General features: G+C 31.8%; 2 protein-coding genes across 2 annotated transcripts; both read right to left on the minus strand.

The window, feature by feature from the left end:
- Nucleotides 1-179: 179 nt before the first annotated feature.
- Nucleotides 180-17,086, minus strand: LOC140664199 (paramyosin, long form). The gene is made up of 16 exons (XM_072889071.1): nt 16,688-17,086; nt 15,259-15,315; nt 12,959-13,045; nt 12,680-12,846; nt 9,198-9,435; nt 8,991-9,110; nt 8,659-8,808; nt 8,361-8,507; nt 8,022-8,238; nt 7,605-7,732; nt 7,175-7,287; nt 2,446-2,641; nt 2,240-2,368; nt 1,680-2,051; nt 988-1,439; nt 180-783 (listed from the first exon to the last, which is right to left on the minus strand). The coding sequence occupies exons 1-15, from the start codon at nt 16,805-16,807 to the stop codon at nt 1,044-1,046; spliced, it is 2,637 nt and encodes an 878-aa protein (XP_072745172.1). The 5' UTR covers nt 16,808-17,086; the 3' UTR covers nt 180-783; nt 988-1,043.
- On the minus strand, nt 2,658-4,600 carry LOC140664201 (uncharacterized). Its single transcript, XM_072889077.1, has one exon. It carries the CDS (start codon nt 3,763-3,765, stop codon nt 3,274-3,276), a length of 492 nt encoding a protein of 163 aa, XP_072745178.1. The 5' UTR covers nt 3,766-4,600; the 3' UTR covers nt 2,658-3,273.
- Nucleotides 17,087-18,428: the final 1,342 nt, after the last annotated feature.

Raw genomic sequence — 18,428 nt, forward strand, 5'->3', positions numbered from 1 at the left:
TAATTTTTTTATAAATATATTAATATATATATATATATATATATAATGTAATATATTTATATATAATGTAAGCTAATATTCTTGACAATTGATTCACTTGATGATTGTATTAAAATAAGTTTTGCTGATAAATTCTTTTACGATAGTGTTTGAAAAGCATAGGAAATGAAACAAACATCTTCGTACGTACGCGTTTCACTTTATTTATTAAATTAATGTTGACACAGGTTATTGGTATGTTGTACAGTGAGAGTTGTGTATATGGGCAATAGTTACCTATCTATATAATAATAGAATAGAGAGATTTAAAGTTATCCATTTAAATACAATTGCGACACGCGCGAATAGAAATGACATATATTGTCATTGCTCTCCTTTCATTTTTCTTATCCGTTTTCTCTGCCCTTACGCTCGATTATACTTACATAATTGGGACGAGAAGATTGTTAAGCTTTGTTACTTATTGTTGTATCGTTGAACGACATACATTGATTCTCGATCTTCGACGTTTTTGATATTTTACTAATGAGCGTTAATTTCCTTTTACTTTAACTTTTTCGTTGCGACGTATCGCGTGTTTCGTTGATAAAGCAATTTCGAATTTATGACGGGTCGTTATGTGATGATAACTGCACTCGCATCGAGATTTATATGTATATTTATGCGTATATTCTGGTTGCTCCAATTTTTACCCCTCGAAAATAACACGCCATGTGTCCGTTGGAAACTTTTAGCTCTTATGATGTCGCATCTTTTTTTTTCGTCATGGCGTGTTCACAGTGCCTGTCAAAAATAAGCATAGAATGCAATTTTTATTTCAGTTGTAGAAATAATTGAAAAATGTGATTGTGTTGTCTATTTATTTTATGCGATCGCCAATCAATCCAATTTTTCAATTATTACGATTAATTAATTTACGAATTACTAACAAATTGAATTATTCTATAATTATTAAATACGCTCAGATGATTTTTGTATTATACGTACATTTATAAAGACGCGACGTTCAAAGTGACAAAGATGTTGGTGGTGACAGTGAAGATTTAGGACAGGTCCTGCCTCGTCTCCTGGACAAGGTACACCTGAGAACCGGGCACAGTTGAAGTGGTGACAAAACTGCGGTGTTTGGCTCGGATCAGGGTCAAGTTGCTCTCTGCGGTATCGGCGCGATCTTCTGCGGCCTCGAGCTCTCTCTGGAATCGGCGAACTCTGCTGACGCTCTGCTGGGACATGCCCTCCTGCTCCTGCAGCTGCCTCTTGTAGATGCTGACTTTCTGAGAGGTCTTGTCGAGCGCTTCTTGTAGCAAGGTAATGTTCTTCGCGTCCTCCTCAACTTGGATCATCACTTCCTTGATATTGCGCTCCTTCTTACGTAAGATCTTTACTGTTTCAGCATGTCGGCGTTTCTCCTCGTCCAGCTCGAGTTCCAGATCTCGAATCTATGGCGAGAGTTATTGTAAAAGACATTTATTAATAATTAACACTGCAAGCGAGTTTACACGCCAACAAAATACTGTTGACGAAAGCTAAGGAGTACTTCGATATACATAAACAATGTAATATTTATTACTTTATTTTATTATATAAGATTGAATTGTATATATAAGAAAATTTTTAAAAATCATTATAGTTTAGATTTATGTTAAAAACTATTCGAAAAAAAGTTTTTGAAATCTTACTCTGGCTTCCAGCTTGCTGATGATGCGCTTGCCTCCAACAATAGCGTTGGCCTCAACCTCTTCCAATCTCACGGACAAATTCTTCACTTCGATCTCCAACGATTTCTTGATAGCCTCGATCTTGACAATACGTTCTTGTTCTTCATGAAGAATCTCGACAGTATGTTTGAACTCGTTCTGCACTCTCTGGTATCTCTCATCGCTGACTCTCAACTCCTTGGTAACTTCTTCGTAATCTCCGGCCAAAGTAGTCAGTTCTTGCTCGATTTTAGCCTTTGACGAAGCGATATTTACGTTGATCGTAGTCAGCTCGTTGATACGGCTGACCGATTCCTCATATTGTTGCTCGACGGTTCTTTTCGCACGCAGAGCCTTTTTGACATAACAATTTTACGCTTTATGCAGCATCATTACATAATGCTTATATAAGTCATATTTGTTCGTCGTACCTTTGCTTATCCAGAGGATAAACTAAACGTTTCGAACACATTGCAGTATAATTAGTCTATTTTAAGAAAGTCAGTATATCAATATTCAGCAAATAAATCTCATATACTTACAGATTCGTAATTACCACGAACTTCCTCGAGCTCAGATGTCAATGATTGAAGACGACGTTGACTGATGCCCAATTGGTCCAAGGTCACTTGCAATTGGCGTTGTACTTCGTCGTAATGAGCTTGTAATTCCTGAAATATGAGATGATCCAACGTAATACAATCGTCAACATTTCGGACGCGTTGGTAAATATAAATATCGATATTACAGTCAGAGTGAGAGATTGCTTCTTGATGGTCTTTTGCAAATCGATGTTATTCTTATTGGCGACATCCAGGGACAATTCGAGCTCGGTGATGTGAATTTGAAGCTTCTTCTTTATGCGTTGGACCTCGCTCTTCAATTTCGTCTCAGCTTCGACCACACGGGCGTTCAGCTGCTCGATTTCAATGCTGGTCTGTTTGCTAATTAATTTCATTTGATGTAAACATCTCAATTTTGTAAACATCTAATCTTGTTGTTATTTTGACATAAAAATTAATTGTGAATTTTTTAATATAAAAACTAAAAAATTCACAATTAATTTTTATCAAGGTTATTTGTCAAAAACCATGCCGCAAGAATTTTTCGGTATAGTTATTTTTCGTTGTTTAAATAATTCTAAAATTTTTAATATTTTCTCTTACTTTTTATTATTTTTTTAGTTTCTATCAATTTACCTTATTCAACCTGGGATTTAATTTTCGGCTGCTTCATTTTTACACGTTCACTTAAGAGAATCAGAATTAAAAATAAAGTAATACAACTTTTACTTGGAATATTTTTCTGTTTTGAAAATTAATATTAATGAAAAGTATATGTAATTGTATATAAAACAAAAGGAAATATTAAAATATAAGGAGTATAAAGTGGTAAATCCTTGTTAGACATATAATGAAATGCTTATTGAAATCGTTTATTTTAATTTTTTTACGCATTTTTAAGAATTTTCTATCTTTCTAAAAATTAAAATATTTTATTTTTCTGTATATTTATTTGTATACTATTAATAGATTTTTCTGCTATTTTCTGCGTATTCGATCAAGACAACTCTTACCTATCTAACACGCTTAACATAATACTCGCATCCTCGACAGTTATATAAAAGCTCTCGCCTTGCTCGATCTCGGTACCTCTTATCTAGAAAATAATTGCTGGACTTCTGCTCAAATCCACGCAGTTCTTTGCTAAGCCTATCAAGCGGTTGCGTCAGCTTATCCTCGTCGATCAAAGTGGTTCTCTTGGTCCTTTCGACTATCAATTTGCCGTGCACTCTGTCGTCCAAGGAAGTGACAGTCTCCTTTTGGATCTTTCGGATGTCAGCCAACTCCTGATTCTTGGACAGATTCTTTAAGGTCTCCGCTATCAGCTGATATCCTATCGCTCTCGCGGATTTTCCTCGCAGACTTGTTCCATGCTCCAGGATGTCCCGTCTTTCGGTCGACACTTGAACATCCTTCAATGCTTGCAACTTAATATCGCTCATTGTCTCCTGCTGAATCTTGGTCTCGCTGCGGATGCGAGAGCGCGGCAGAAGACTGTTGGACATTAATGATATCGGCAGTCTCTTGAGGTTCTCTCCCGTCCGCGGGAGAATATCCTTTGTTACGTGACTGGCGTGCACGGTCTTGGCCAAGCTGAAGTCCGAACGATTTGCTATCTTCGGACACGTCAGGCAGATAGATAGTCAGCATCAATTTTGTACCCAGCGGCACGTTGCCCGTTCTTACACGGGCGTCTATCGGGCGCCACCGTTTTCCGTCGTGTATGCGTACTTCAGCGACGCGGCTGCCTAAACTTAGCTACCGCGGTCCAGAATGCGAAAGTGATCCGCGCAACTCACGACCGACTCTCTTTAAAGACTCAAGAGCGACTGCCAATGCATCGGATGCATTACCGGCACCTAGTGTCCCTTTCGTCCGGGAGACACGAGATGGATTTTTCACTGAACGCGACTTGGCAAATTATTCCCGGACTTGGTCAGAACCGCGAGAAATGATCCAAATAATGAAGTGCCAAGAAACCGTTCGGCAGCATCTTCCGCGATATTTCTATTAGTAGCCCGGTTAGACTTTTTGAACCGGTACAAATGAAAGTTTTCTTAACGAATTATTTAGTAAAATTTTATCTGTAAAATATGAAACTAGAAAATGTATTGTTTTTGCATTAGTATTTCTGAATGTATTTTGTGTTATAAGATTTTATTTCTATTTTATTTTGTTTTTGTATTATAGAAAATGTTAGAGATACGCTTGTCGTTCGATGGAAGTATAAATGATCATTTCTTAGAAAAGAAACACGTTCGACAGCCAAATATTAGCAAAGCCAAGACATATATTACATCGTGTAGGTGTTGTAATTCACTTTAATATGACAATGTACTAAAATTTCTTAAGCAACAATTTGGAGAGTTATATTTGAAGATATAAACATCAGATTTAAAAGATTCGGTATTATTTCCAAAAATATTATTTGCCACATATATTATACATATTTATTCAACTAATGATAATAGAGAAAATTAATGTAGAAAAAAACACTTAATTTTAATAAAATTATAAATAGTTTAATATCGCGTAAACAAGAAACTATAACTTCTAATATATTTAAATTATAGAATTTTCCTCATATTTATTTACTTTCATGTTATTAAAATCAAGTTAATTTAATATTATATCTAATTATAGAACTTATATTCAAACAAATATTTTGTTTTGTGTATGTGTGTGTGTGTGTATGTATTATAAAAAAATTGATTTACCAAATTTGTTAATATAATTAATTTTTATCTGTCTAAATTTGTCCATATTATTTTATTTAGGTATACAAGAAATTAAATAAAAACGAGTTCGATGTCACATTGTTGTTGCGTCCGATATTTACATCGTAGAGAACAAACAAGCAAAACTGCAAAACGAGAAAATATAGCGATGTCATGATGACACAAATTATGCACGGCATCCACGCGCATGTCTTTGATCACTCGAAATGAGGCAGCTTCTTCCGCGGCACCAAATTTAGAAACCGAAAAGGTCAAGCAGTCAGCGAGTTGCATAGCACTCGGGAAAACAGATCGCCTCGTGTTTCCCAGTATCTTTTCGCAAAGATTACCCACAATAATATTTCCGCTTTTATTACAATATCATACCTTAAAGCGAGACAGATGATTTCTGGCCTCGTCTTCAGCGTTGATCGCGTATTTAATGAGATTGTCTTTTGTGTAGGGTTGCACTTTTTTGTCCTGCCATAAGACTTTACCATCAGACCAGGGTAATTCGGGTAACTCTATTCTTCTTTCAAATTTTGACAGATTTGATTTCGGAATACGTTGCTTGATATCTATGTAATCAATCATTGGCTGATAGTAATTCATACCGTAGCTGTAATTTCTGTCATAGATGTACGTCGGATAATGTCGCCATTTTGACTCCAGTGGCATATGAATTGGTGGCATATAACCCGTCATTTTTGATAAAAGCTTTAAATATATTCATACACATTATTTTTCACTTTATTTTTTAATACGAATAATTTATGTAACGTGAAGAAATATAGAAAGTGATATATAAAATCGTTTAAATTGTCGTTTAATTAGTTACCTTATTAGTTTAGTTTGTTATTTTTCCTTTTAATTTGATTTGTCTGCAATTATCAGACTTTCAATTTTTGGTCACGTAATGGATTTCTGGAGGCAATATTTGTAATTTTTGTGGACAAGTTTAGAGATGCTGCTGTCACTCTTGTGACAGGACAAAAATTGGACCGATGATTAGATAGTACCTTTATAAGTTTCGTTGTGATTGACACATTGGGGACAACCAATCAGTATCTCTTAATAATTAGAACATGATTAATTATATTTACTATACTTATTAATAGTATCGTTCTGTTATATAAGTTGGCATCGTGTGCCCTCGATAATATTAAAATTTCTATTTACATTGTATCTTTATAATAGTCTCATTTTATTTAATAATAATAGTAATCATAATACCTATAATTTGATTATTATATTCTTCATATAATTTCACTTTTGTAAATGTAAATAATATATATAAAATATCTATAAAATACTCATCTATTGTAATAATTTACATTACACTTCCTAATTTAATTTTAGAAATAATATAATAAAACAAATTAGAAAGAAAAAGAAAGAGAGAGAGAGAGAGAGGGTGAGAGATTTTCATAAATCTTGCAATAAAATAATGCAAATGGCAGTGGTACGAAAGTTTTGGCAAAATGTCAAAGTAGTAAATAGTACTGTCAAAATCGAATAATTAATACTGACGTCACTTTTCAACTTCGTCAGATATTAATAAATAGCTAAAAGTCGAATGAAAAATCATATATAATAATTAAGTGTAGGTCAATCGCCAATAAATTTAGCTATGATTTATTATGTATGCTAATAATATAGTCTATTCAACTATATGATAGATTAAAATTAAAATTGATTATATCACAACCTAAAATAATATGATTAACATTTCATATCATAAGTTACGACAACATCCTTTTTTGTAATTTGCATTATCAATTATATCAGTATACAATAATACAAACTTGGAATTGTCAAGAAGGCAATTATGTAATATAAATTTTGACTAAAAATTAAAACAAATTTGTTTTATATAAACATAATTGCATTGATATTTTAGAATCTTTTAAAATGATTCTCTTTTTTTATAATCCCAGGTTGAATAATGTGTGTATATCTTATGTAAATTATAAAAAATAGCTATCTTTTTCTAAAAGGTATGTAATTTTAAGTAGAAAAAATTCAATAATATTGATATAAAAATATAAAAATATTATAGTAAAAAATTAAAATAACTCAAGATAAGAAAAATAAGATAACTCACAAATTGTTAAAACTATTAAATAAATTAATAAATATATTAATAAATATAAAAACAGAAAGTTAATTTGCAGAAAATTAGTTTTCAAAAACTTACCGAATAATTTCGATTTCTTCGTCCTTTTCGGCAATGCGACGTTCGTACTCGTGACGTAATTGGCTCAGTTCAGCTGACAATCTCTGAGCACGTTGCTCTTCAATTTTGCGGCCCTGTTTTAAATTTTCTTTTATTTAACATTTTCTTATGATATCTTTGAAGAATATTAATATAAAAACATATTTTTCGATTGTTATAATAACACATTTGCCTTATTTTAAAATAAATTTGAGGAATGCTAATAAGTACTATCTTTGAAGATTAACACTTAAATTTGTATGAGATTTCAAAAAATTCTTTTAAGATTTTCTTTCTCGTAATTTCCTCAGCTCGTCTTAATAGTTCTACGAATATCTTTTTGCTTTTATCTTCTTTTACACAAATTTTTCTTAACAATATTATATTAGATCAAGTGTAAATAATCACTTACTGCTTCAGCTTCCTTGTAAGCGGCAGCCAATTCTTCACGTTCGTTCTCCAATCGGCGAAGTTCTAGCTCCAATTCGTGGAGTCTACGATTCATGTCAGCCAACTGATTTTTAGCGTCGCTAAGATCATCTATAAAAAATTAATACGTCGTATAATAATTGAAGAAGTTTTTACTTAAATCTTTAAATTATTTTGTACTTCTCTATTAAGAGAATATTTAGCCAATTAAAAAAAATCTAGATAAAAAAATTATTTACTCTAAATTTTGTTAAAAATACATTTTATGGTGTAAAACTACTCTTGCAACAGTATTATAAAAATATTATATATAAAATTATACATTGTATTATAAAAATATACATTATTAATTATTATTACTATAATTTGAGTTACAACTAAAGAAAATGATGACAATTACCTCCAAGTTTTTTGTTTTCACGGGCCAGTTGATCTTTCAATTCGCGGGTCTTGTCAAGTTCAGCATTCACGCGTTGCAATTCTTGTTGTTTATTGCGAAGATCGCGCTGGCTTTGCTCATACATGGCGAGAGATTCATCCAAACGAGCCTTTAATTCTACATTGATTTTTTCAAGATGTTCAACACGCTTCTGAAGTTCGCGAGCAGTTCCATTGGCCTTGACAAAAAACATGATAAGAATATAAGGAATTCTTTTGAAAAATATGTTTAAAATATCTTTTTCCAGGAAGAAATGTGTTAACAAAGGATTAATAAATGCAGCTTGAAAAAGAATTTTACCTTCTCTAAATCAATGATCAGAACTTCCACTTCGGATTGCAAGCGTGATTTCTGTTTCTCGAGATTGTTAATCTTTACAAGCAAAGTCTCGATTTGTTCTTCCTGTTCTTGGATGCGAGCGGAATATTTGCGACGAAGTTCCTCTACCTGTGTAAAATTACATCCAAAATTTATTAGGTTACAAAGTCTCTCATAAAAGATAAGAGAAAGATTAATAAGCGTGAATATTAAAATGATTATTATAAAATTGACCCTAATTATAGGTCGGTCATAATTGTGTTACATGTATGTTAATTACCTCCTCAGCACGAGCATTAGCTTCGGTCTCGTATTTTGATCTCCATACTGAAACTTCTCCATTAGCCTTGACTAATTGACGTTCGATGTCCAAACGCGCTTCAGATTCTTCTTCTAGCTGGACGCGAACAGACTCCAATTCCACTTCAACCTATTGATTTACATTAACAATAGTAATTTTTTTAAAAAATATACAAGTTTCTTTAGGTGTTAAAATTTATACACATAATTTATACATACACACACATATATATATATATATATATACAATATAATCTATATATACTATATTATTAGTATTAATAAATATATACTAATTTAAAAGAATCATACCTGGTGTAACGAAGCTTCAACCAATGAACGACGGCGTTCTTCATCTTCAAGACGACGGCGAGCATCTTCGAGTTGACCAACTACTTGCGTTTTCAAGTAGGTAATATTTTCAATGTTTACCTAGAATTTTAAATAAATAATCAGCGATTTATAGTAAATTTTAAAATATAATCATTCTTTATTATTAAACTATAAAATATGCTTTACCTTAAGATCTTGCACCTCTTTTACTAATTCAATATTCTCTTGAGATAGCCGAGTTTTGTGACTAGTGATGTCAACAATCGTACGGTTTAATTCTTCAATCTTGACATTCAATTCAGATACATGTATTTCGAGTTTCTCGACTGTTTTAATCGACAGCAATTTTTCCTTAGTAACACTGTCAAGCTGAGCGAGGAGCTCATATACTTCTTGCTGGAATTTAGATTTTTCCTTGTCAGCCCTGAAATCATACAATGGCTTTGTTAAAAAAATTTTATTTGCGATCTTACTACTTAAAATGATATTTTTGGTTTATTTGAAAAAATTATTTTGATTTTCTTAAATAGCATTTAACTTTAAAAAAATAACAAAGAAAAAACTAGCTTCACTATAAAAAAGTTTTTTTTCACAATATATAAATTTAATTATAATAAATATGAATTTATTGTAAATTAATTTAATTAGTAAAAAGAATGATATAATGATTTAATCAATGTATTGTAACATTCACGATGCCGAGAAATTTGAGATTGAGAGACTGTTTTGATATTTTTAGTAAGATTAACGAAGATAGATAAAATATCTAAATAAAAATGTATAAATAGCATAAGAAATCATTTTTCTTAGTTATTTACATTTCATATGTTCCTTGAATAGATATCGAGAAAATGTAATAAATTATAATAGAAAGCAGTGAGTCAATAAAGATTAATTTAAATATTTTTATTTATTACTCATATAAAATAAAATTATTTTGGTAAACTTTTCTTATAAAAATAAATAAAAATATAAATAACAAATTTTATTTAGATATTTGTAAAATATTATATAAATACATATGTGTTTCTGAGATGTTTAAATAATATTTTGATCTGTTAGCATATGTTATATATGTTGCAAGAAGCGCAAAATATATATTTGACATTTCTTTTTTGTTTAATTACTTCTCAAAAATAATTTTAAAAATATATGAAACGTGTCAATATGTAATATATTAGACAATGGAAAAGAAGATTGAAAAAGATAGATAGAGTCTACGTGATTTCTTATATCTTTTACATGTAATGCACTGATAAAGCATATCACCCGATTTTAGTTTTTTGGACGCGCAAGAAAAATTTTGGCGATATTAGACATAAGTCTATTATACACCTACACGTGTGAAGAGGGTGTAAGGTATCGGTTAGCCGATTCTTGGGGATAGTGGGGATTTGTGCCGGTCGCGTGTACTAATATGGCGCGCCAACGTTGGGGTTGCGGATTGCCGCGCGACTCGCACGGTTAAAAATAGTCATAAGCCAAGTAACCAGCGAGCAAAAAGAAGACAGAGAGAGAGAGAGAGAGAGAGAGAGACGCGTGACAGAGAAAGACAATGTGTTTTCGTACTGAAAAAGAGGGAGAAAGAGCTACCTGCAGTTTTATACCGCGACCCAAATAATGCACCCTTCTTACTTCCTATTCTACGAATAAGTAAAATCTTTTTTTGCGTGTTTTACTCATGACATTGATTGAATCCATTTCAAATTCGAGATAAGTATCTTGAAATTTGTGGATAAACATTGCAACAATAGATAACGATAAATAGAATCATTGAAAATTGTTACGCAAGATTATTGAAAAAAAATGTACAATATCTAATGAAAATGAAAAAAATGTAGATTAATTCTTCTATATTTATAACTTTTATTATATATTTGAAACTTTTGCCAATGTCATAGATGTGTAGGTATGATAATGATTTATAATCGGCGGTGAAATAATCGTTGATATAATATATCTACGAAATGTAACCAGACGATTAAATTTGATACTACTTGCGTGGTTGGATAGCTAAAACTAAGTGTCAGCTATGTTGAATAGTTATTATTTTTGGCAATGATGTGTCAACTATTTTGAGATAATCTTTAGAAAATTACACGTGTGTTTTTTTTTTAATATTTTATGACATAAGTATCGTAAATATGAGTACTTTGAATTTTTATATAATAAAACTTTAAATTATATGTACACTTAAGAAAAAATAAACTTATGTAAGATCATATATAATAATAATATTCGAAATTTGGCGCGATATATGGTTCGGTCATGTATAATTAAATTTGAAATATGACGTGATATAGACTGACTATATAATATCAGAAATTTGGCGCGATTTGTTCTTATCTTTATATAATCATATTTGATTAAATCTGATTCCATTTAAAAGCAGATTTAGCTGAATATGATTATAAAATATGATATATAAAGATAAGATTATATCGTGCCAAATTTCGGATATTATTATATATATAATTATATAGAATTACATATGTTATCAGATTTTTTCAGTTAATTATATATATTTGTATTTGAATCATATAATCATATTTTTCGGACATTTTAGTCTCAACTATGATGCAAAATTATAAATAAAAACTATGTTTTAAACATTACTGTGCAAATTTGAATATGTCAAAAATGTCGATCTATCAAAGATTTTTTTTAATTTAATATTATTAACTATATAAAATTTCTTGAAAAATGCTATTTTATATAATTCACTTTCTATTAGCTAAAAATTATATTTGAGAATACATTTTGATCGTTTACTTTGATTCCAGAACATTTCGAGTTATTTACCTTTTGAAAATTATCTGTAAAATCAAAAGTTTTGCATTTCAGACAATAATTATTTGGAAAAAAATTTCTTTTAATTTATTTTGTTATTTAATCATTCCATTTTATATCAAAAGTTATCGTAGCCAAAAACTAAAAACGGTAATCAACAATCTAATTAAATATCAATGTCCTTGTATAAATGACAGAATCAGCGTCTTGAACAGATGATTATGTTTAGAAGAGCTGATCTACTGAATCTTCGTGTATTTCAGTTGCGAGTCGCTTTCTCGGATTGGACCATGGCCAATGCGACTGATATAATTCACACGAATTTTCTTACATACAGTCACTCTAGTTAGTGATGAACCGCACTATAATTACCCCGTGATATCGTGACTCATTACGTTTCCTCCCTTTTAACGTCTTGTCTTTTCCCAAATATCACGCGGCGTTTCTTCACAGAATCGTTATTTGCTAAGTCAAATTTCCGGCCAGTTCCCAGCTGTTTATTGAAGCTCCCGAGCAACGCGCTTATATGCATTCAAAGGGAAGAGCAAACGTTTACACTGCGGCTGCTTTGCGATCGCGAATATACATATGCCTTTAGACTTTCTGAAATGAACGAAATTCTGGTCTCTGTCAGCTACATTTCGGTTTTTCTAGTGAAAATGTCAAATTTAAACTGTTCAAAATGTGTCCAAACAGTAACTGAGACAGATAAAATAGATATAAAAAAATATAAAAGTCTTTCAAACAAACTCTCTAATTATTTCTATTATTAATTATTAATGTATTATAGCAGTCACTTTTCGGAAAACTGCTCTTATAGATTTCACAGTTGATAGGAAGAATTCCATTTAATTACAATGACGGTTTATGTTACCAACCTGGCACGTGCTTTCGAAAGCTGGTCAATCTGATCTTGGAAGTCGACGACGACTTCCTGATGTTTTTTGCGCAAGAGATGTGTGGTCTCCTCGCTCTCGAGATGAACATCTTCGAGTAATTTGCGCAGCTTGGCCAATTCCGTATCTCTTTTCTTGTTGATCTCGAACTACGTAAGAAAATCATTTCAATTTACGAATAGTTTAAACAAGCTATTTAATTTTTCATGATCATTTAAGTGAGTTAAAAAAAAATTATCTTCGTGAAATGTAAATACTTACTTGAGATTCGGCGCCACCCTCAGCCTCTTCGAGACGTTCGGACAGCTGGATGACTTGCACGCTTAAGTCAGCGCGCTCGCGTTCAATCTGCAATATTATAAAAAAATATGAAGAAAAATTGAACAATGTTCGACTTAGAGATAAAAAGCTTAGGCAATATTTAAATTAAAATTGATGACAAAAATTATTCCTCGAAATAAAAGATTTTAATGAGTGGAATTACATACTTTTATTTTTAAAGTGATCTTTTTAATTTAAAAAGATATGTTTTGTGCTCTCTGATCTCTTTATAAGTTAACATGTGCGAGATTGGATCTTCAAAAACACACATCTTTTAATAACGAATACAACCGTCATTATTTTAATAAAAAATCATGTAATGATGTATACTCTGCTAGGATATCTTTAGTGGTAACTTGACGTCAAGTTTCTTCACATCATGAATAGAACAATCTATTTTCGACTGCGACGTATCTATATTGGGAACTTTATTCATATTACAAACGAGGCGTTTATTGCGAAAAAAAATCGCGACATTGCTTTTACGATCAATTACATAAAATTATTTATTATAATTCTCTTTTTTAAATTAATGTATATTGTATTTTATATTGTGTGTATGATTAATATTTTAATTAAGTTACTTAATATATATTAAATAATTTATTTTTCTCTCCTTATTTGTTATATTTATTATATATATTGAATTTTAGTTTTGCTAAAACTTTCATTAAAGTTATATATATATATATATATATATATATATATACAGTAACTATTTAATAGTTCAAATAAATTAAATTATTACATACTTATATAACTATGTAATATATTAAATTAAAAAATTAAAAAATTGTCAAAAAATTAATCATTAATTAGTCTCATTTTTGCATATTTATTTCAAGATATTCACAATTTATAGATGTAATATATGTATTTTGCGAATTTCTAAAATACGAATAAATCATTATAACAGAGCGTATAAAGAGAATATATCGTGTTAACCGTTACTCCAGTTTTCGGATTTTATAGTCTCGAAGCACGAGAAAAATTTTTGGCAGTCGTTCAAGTCACGTATTACGGGGCCCGTTACAGTGGAATTTGATTTTTGTGGAATTTAAACGATGAAATCCGAGAAGTTTTTATAAAATTTGATTCCTTGTTTGAAGGTGAAATGCTCGTTTGTTACACGCGAGTAATTTAGCAAATGTTATCACTGAAGAATGTAATTTTCTCGCAGTAAGAAATCCGTTGGGCATGTATAAAATTTTATAAAAACGAATTTTCTGAATAAAAATTTCTTTTTTTAGAAAAATAGAGAGATTAGTTCCAATATAAAAAACAAAACACATTTTTTTAGTAGATGAAAAGAAGCATTTTTTTAAAAAATGTACATACTTTCTTATGTGGATATTTATGAATCGCTTAAATTTTTGAGACTTTATGATAGTGTTTATAAAAGTAGGCAAGCGGTGTTGGGTACAGCGGAGGAATGTGAAAACGATCCCGAAGAGCTTCACGTTCCTAAGAATAGATGCAACTCAAGAGCTGGACATTTTGACCTAGTGCTCCCCACTCTGCAATGGATTAGCATTCCCAGTTCATCTCCATCTTTTAACTAGTGATACTTGATAAGTACACATTATTTATGAAGAACTCAAATTCTTAGATAACGTGACGCTCTTCAGCAGCAAATATTTTTATGTTACTTCATGAATCTTGGTGATTTATAGATAGTTAAAAATAGGAATTTCCACAGAAACGGGATTTATTAATATAATTTTCAATTTTCTCTCGTTCAATGAGAGTAGATTTGTATTTAAATCGTCAAAGTGCTCTTGTATCCTTGTGATAGAATATATATGCAATCATGATGTAATCAGAAGAGCAATTGCTCTCTGTATGAAAAGCCAAAATACCAAAATTACTTTTTAACATATAATGCCATATTTCAACATTATTATGATGAAATAATTATTTAATATGTTAAGCGCATGCCAACCATTCTCAAATAAATTTATAATGTTACGTCTCACTATTTTAATATAGTCTTATTTTTCAGAAAACAAAATCGAGCAAAATTAAATGGCTTAATATTTTTCTAGAAGATTTGAAATATATATATATATATATATTTGTATTTTATATAACGTTACACACATTTTATCTTGATATAATTAAAATATAATCTCGATATCTTTCGAAAGATATGGTGTCAAAAAAATCATGGCAAATGCATTGCGCTTAACGTATTAGAAAGCGCCAAGAGAGTGTACTGTAAAAACATTCATGGAACTCACCCTCTGACGCAGCTCCCTCTCAGACTCCAGGTCATCCTGCAGTAGGCGGATTTTGTCCTGAAAAGAGAGGCAATAAGGATTAGAGGGTATCACGGCGCCCGTTATAGAGGGTCGACGCTTTACGTAATCGTTCGACGAAAATATCCAAGAGCAGAGGCTCGGTATTTCGGAAAGACGGACGGCCTCCGCCGAATAGATTCGTCCTCGGGAGAAGGAGAGAACGACATCGCGACGTCTGCTTAGCCGCGTGTTTTTGAGCCGCTCGTCTGGATTATTTCAAGAAAGGTGTATGCTGACGTTTAGATTGCGCCGGGATATAAACAGTCAGACATCACTACTTGCAAGAGATGAAGAAATAATCTTACTTGGTCAAGTGTAGGTGGTTGTACGCTTCTTCATACTTCTCTTCATACGTCTTAAAGAAGCAAAATCCGAAAAGATTCGAAAGATCCACCCAGGAATCTCGGATGGTATCTCGAAGCGAGATATATCGATCTGGCGCTTTGGCACGATCGTCATTTCAAACCGATATTTCGTCGACTATTTTCGTACACGAGCAATTCGATAGCTACAGAACGGTCGTACACTTTGCTTTCTCGTCGGGTTGGCACTAACTTCCCTTATGGTCACTGAACTTTCGCGGTTCACTACCATCGCGATTGGTCACTGCTCCGCATTGTTCACGTGCGAATCCGTCGTATCCGTGTATCACTGTATCTCGGATGGTTTCCTTTCGATGACATACGGAAACTTCTCTAACAGACTTCATCATCGTCTTAAAATCTAGCAGTTATTCGACATAATCATCGTGTGTTTCCTTAGGAAGCGCTGAAGAACGTTGGTCAATGCGTCGTCCTCTTTCACTTGCCGTCATTATACTACCTAGTCGTTGCTTAGTAGTCGATATTCACACATTAAGTGGCTTGGAAAATATAATTTTATTGAATTTTCTATCTTACTATATAATACTATCTTTTGGTTTTTTTTAGGAAAGTAATTAACCATTTTCTTAGGACATTAAATAAATTTTTAACAATATCGAAATATATAAAAATTTTTAATTTCTATAAAATAAAAGAAATTCTCAGCTTAATGATAATATATTAAAATTTGTTTTATTAGAATTTTATTTAATATATTTAATACATGTTTTTACTGATTATCTAAGTATTTTAATTTTATATATGATTTTTTTGATAATTCAATCTTTTTTCAATAACTAATTTTAAGCGATTGTTTGAAGACGATATAACACTAGCTATAATAATTTTATTAATCATTCTTCTCATCCAAATTATTTGGAGTATAATTAAAGACTCGTTATTGAAAAATTTTATTAATAACCGATTGAAGAAGCAAACTTTTCCTTTCGATTGTCGTTCTCTCCTATCGAAGGACATATCAGAGACTTTTTTTTTGCAGGACCTACCTCGAGTCTGCTGAGAGCGCTCAGGTCGGCGCTATATTCGATGCTAACATCGGCAGTACCCGCACCGCCCGTAGAACGATACGTGTACTTGGAGGTCTTGGCAACCGCTGAAGACGACATCTTCGCTTTGTCTTCTTTGCTTGTCTTCAACAATGAATTTGGTTCCTTTCGTGGACTTTGTGGGACTCGAGTCTTCTCGCGTATCCTTCAATTCGAGCACCCTCTCCACCTAAGGTAAGGGTCTTCTTGTTCACCACTGGCAAAGTCAAGTTGCCTCGGCCTTAGTTGTTGGTGAATCCACTTCTTCCACGTTCTTCTTCTTCTTCTTCCTTCTCTTCGAGGTTTCGGAGCCGACCAGCGCCCTACTCGTAGTGCGCGACCCGTCGTCGTTCGTATGGCGCGCCGGCCGCTTCATTGCTTCGTCAAAATGATGATCAACGCAAGCGCACTGATGTTAAACCCCCACCAGGAACAGCGAACCAGTTCGTCATCGTCGTCGTTCTTGTTGTCTTCATCATCAGCGAGGAGAAACCACCAAGCAAGACGCTAGACGCCCACGTTGTCGAAGGACAGTTGCCAAATCGACTTAGGCTTGACCGACTACGGTAGAGATACCGAGTAGAGGGTGTCGCTCTCTAATGATTTTTATTATGTTTCCTGAATTTTAAGATTTATCAAGAACTTTGTTCTTTAGCATTTCCTAAATTTTCTCAAAACTATAATATATTGTACTTTTTTTATTTTTATAAATATTAAGTTTATTAAATAAGCATTTTTTATGATAAATAATTTCTTGGATATTTTAAATTTGTTGATAGAGTTGTATAACAATTATTAAAAGATTTGTGTATATAATAATATGAAAATGTAAAATATAAAATTCATCAAATTAAATATTAACTTTATAGATTTAGGATGTGACAAAAAAAATTTAATATCTAATATTTAATAACAATTTAATATTCATGTCTTCATCACTCTTCTTTCTCTTATTATAAAAAAAAACCGATACATACGATATGAATTTTCTCAAATAGTTTATTCCGGTTTCTTTTTTTACTTATATATAAAAATATTTTTAAATTATAATCTAAAAATTAAACTTAATCTCTTTACATATATATATTTTATTTTTACAGATGAAAAAATATGTATGATAAAATACAAATGTTTGTTATCATGCGTTAAAATTTATGTGACAGAAAAATAAAGATAAAATATTTCAGACATAATTATTTGATTGATCTACGAAAATGCTCAGTTGTCACTATAATCCTGAATTAAGCATTTCGCATCGCAATACATTCGGCATCGCCGGAATTAAATCGAGCGGCCTCAAAGCGATTCTCAAAGAAGATTGTTTGTCCAGAATTCGTACACATGTAGATACAACTGCGTCGTACCAGTCCGAACCGATTTAGTATAGTGTACTTGAAAAGAGGCGCAGGGTCGAGTAGGATGCTCATCTATCGATGAAACGGACTGCCGACTCATTCAGAGATTTATCCACTCACAAGTAGTATAGTGTAGGAGTGATGCTCGATGGAAGAGAAAAATATTGAGCTATCAAACAATGTCACTACACATGTCACAACAACATAGTTGTTTTTGGAAGGATTCATTCGTGAATAATTCTATAGTGACATACATTATGATCATTACCCTATTTTGATGCATTTATCTAAAGTGGGCGTGAAATTGGCAATTGAAATTGTCAGCACATATTTAACTTTAAAATAAC

This window comes from Anoplolepis gracilipes, chromosome 3 (assembly GCF_047496725.1).
Source record: "Anoplolepis gracilipes chromosome 3, ASM4749672v1, whole genome shotgun sequence".
Taxonomy (NCBI): domain Eukaryota; kingdom Metazoa; phylum Arthropoda; class Insecta; order Hymenoptera; family Formicidae; genus Anoplolepis; species Anoplolepis gracilipes.

What these genes read in the sequence shown, in the direction of transcription:
- LOC140664199 (XM_072889071.1), bottom strand. Translation starts at nt 16,807, where the DNA reads ATGTCGTCTTCAGCGGTTGCCAAGACCTCCAAGTACACGTATCGTTCT. An exon ending in GCGCTCTCAGCAGACTCGAG is followed by an intron (nt 15,316 to 16,687) that starts GTAGGTCCTGCA and finishes CTCTCTTTTCAG; the next exon opens with GACAAAATCCGCCTACTGCA. An exon ending in AGCAATCTCTCACTCTGACT is followed by an intron (nt 2,369 to 2,445) that starts GTAATATCGATA and finishes CTCATATTTCAG; the next exon opens with GAATTACAAGCTCATTACGA.
- LOC140664201 (XM_072889077.1), bottom strand. Translation starts at nt 3,765, where the DNA reads ATGTCCAACAGTCTTCTGCCGCGCTCTCGCATCCGCAGCGAGACCAAG.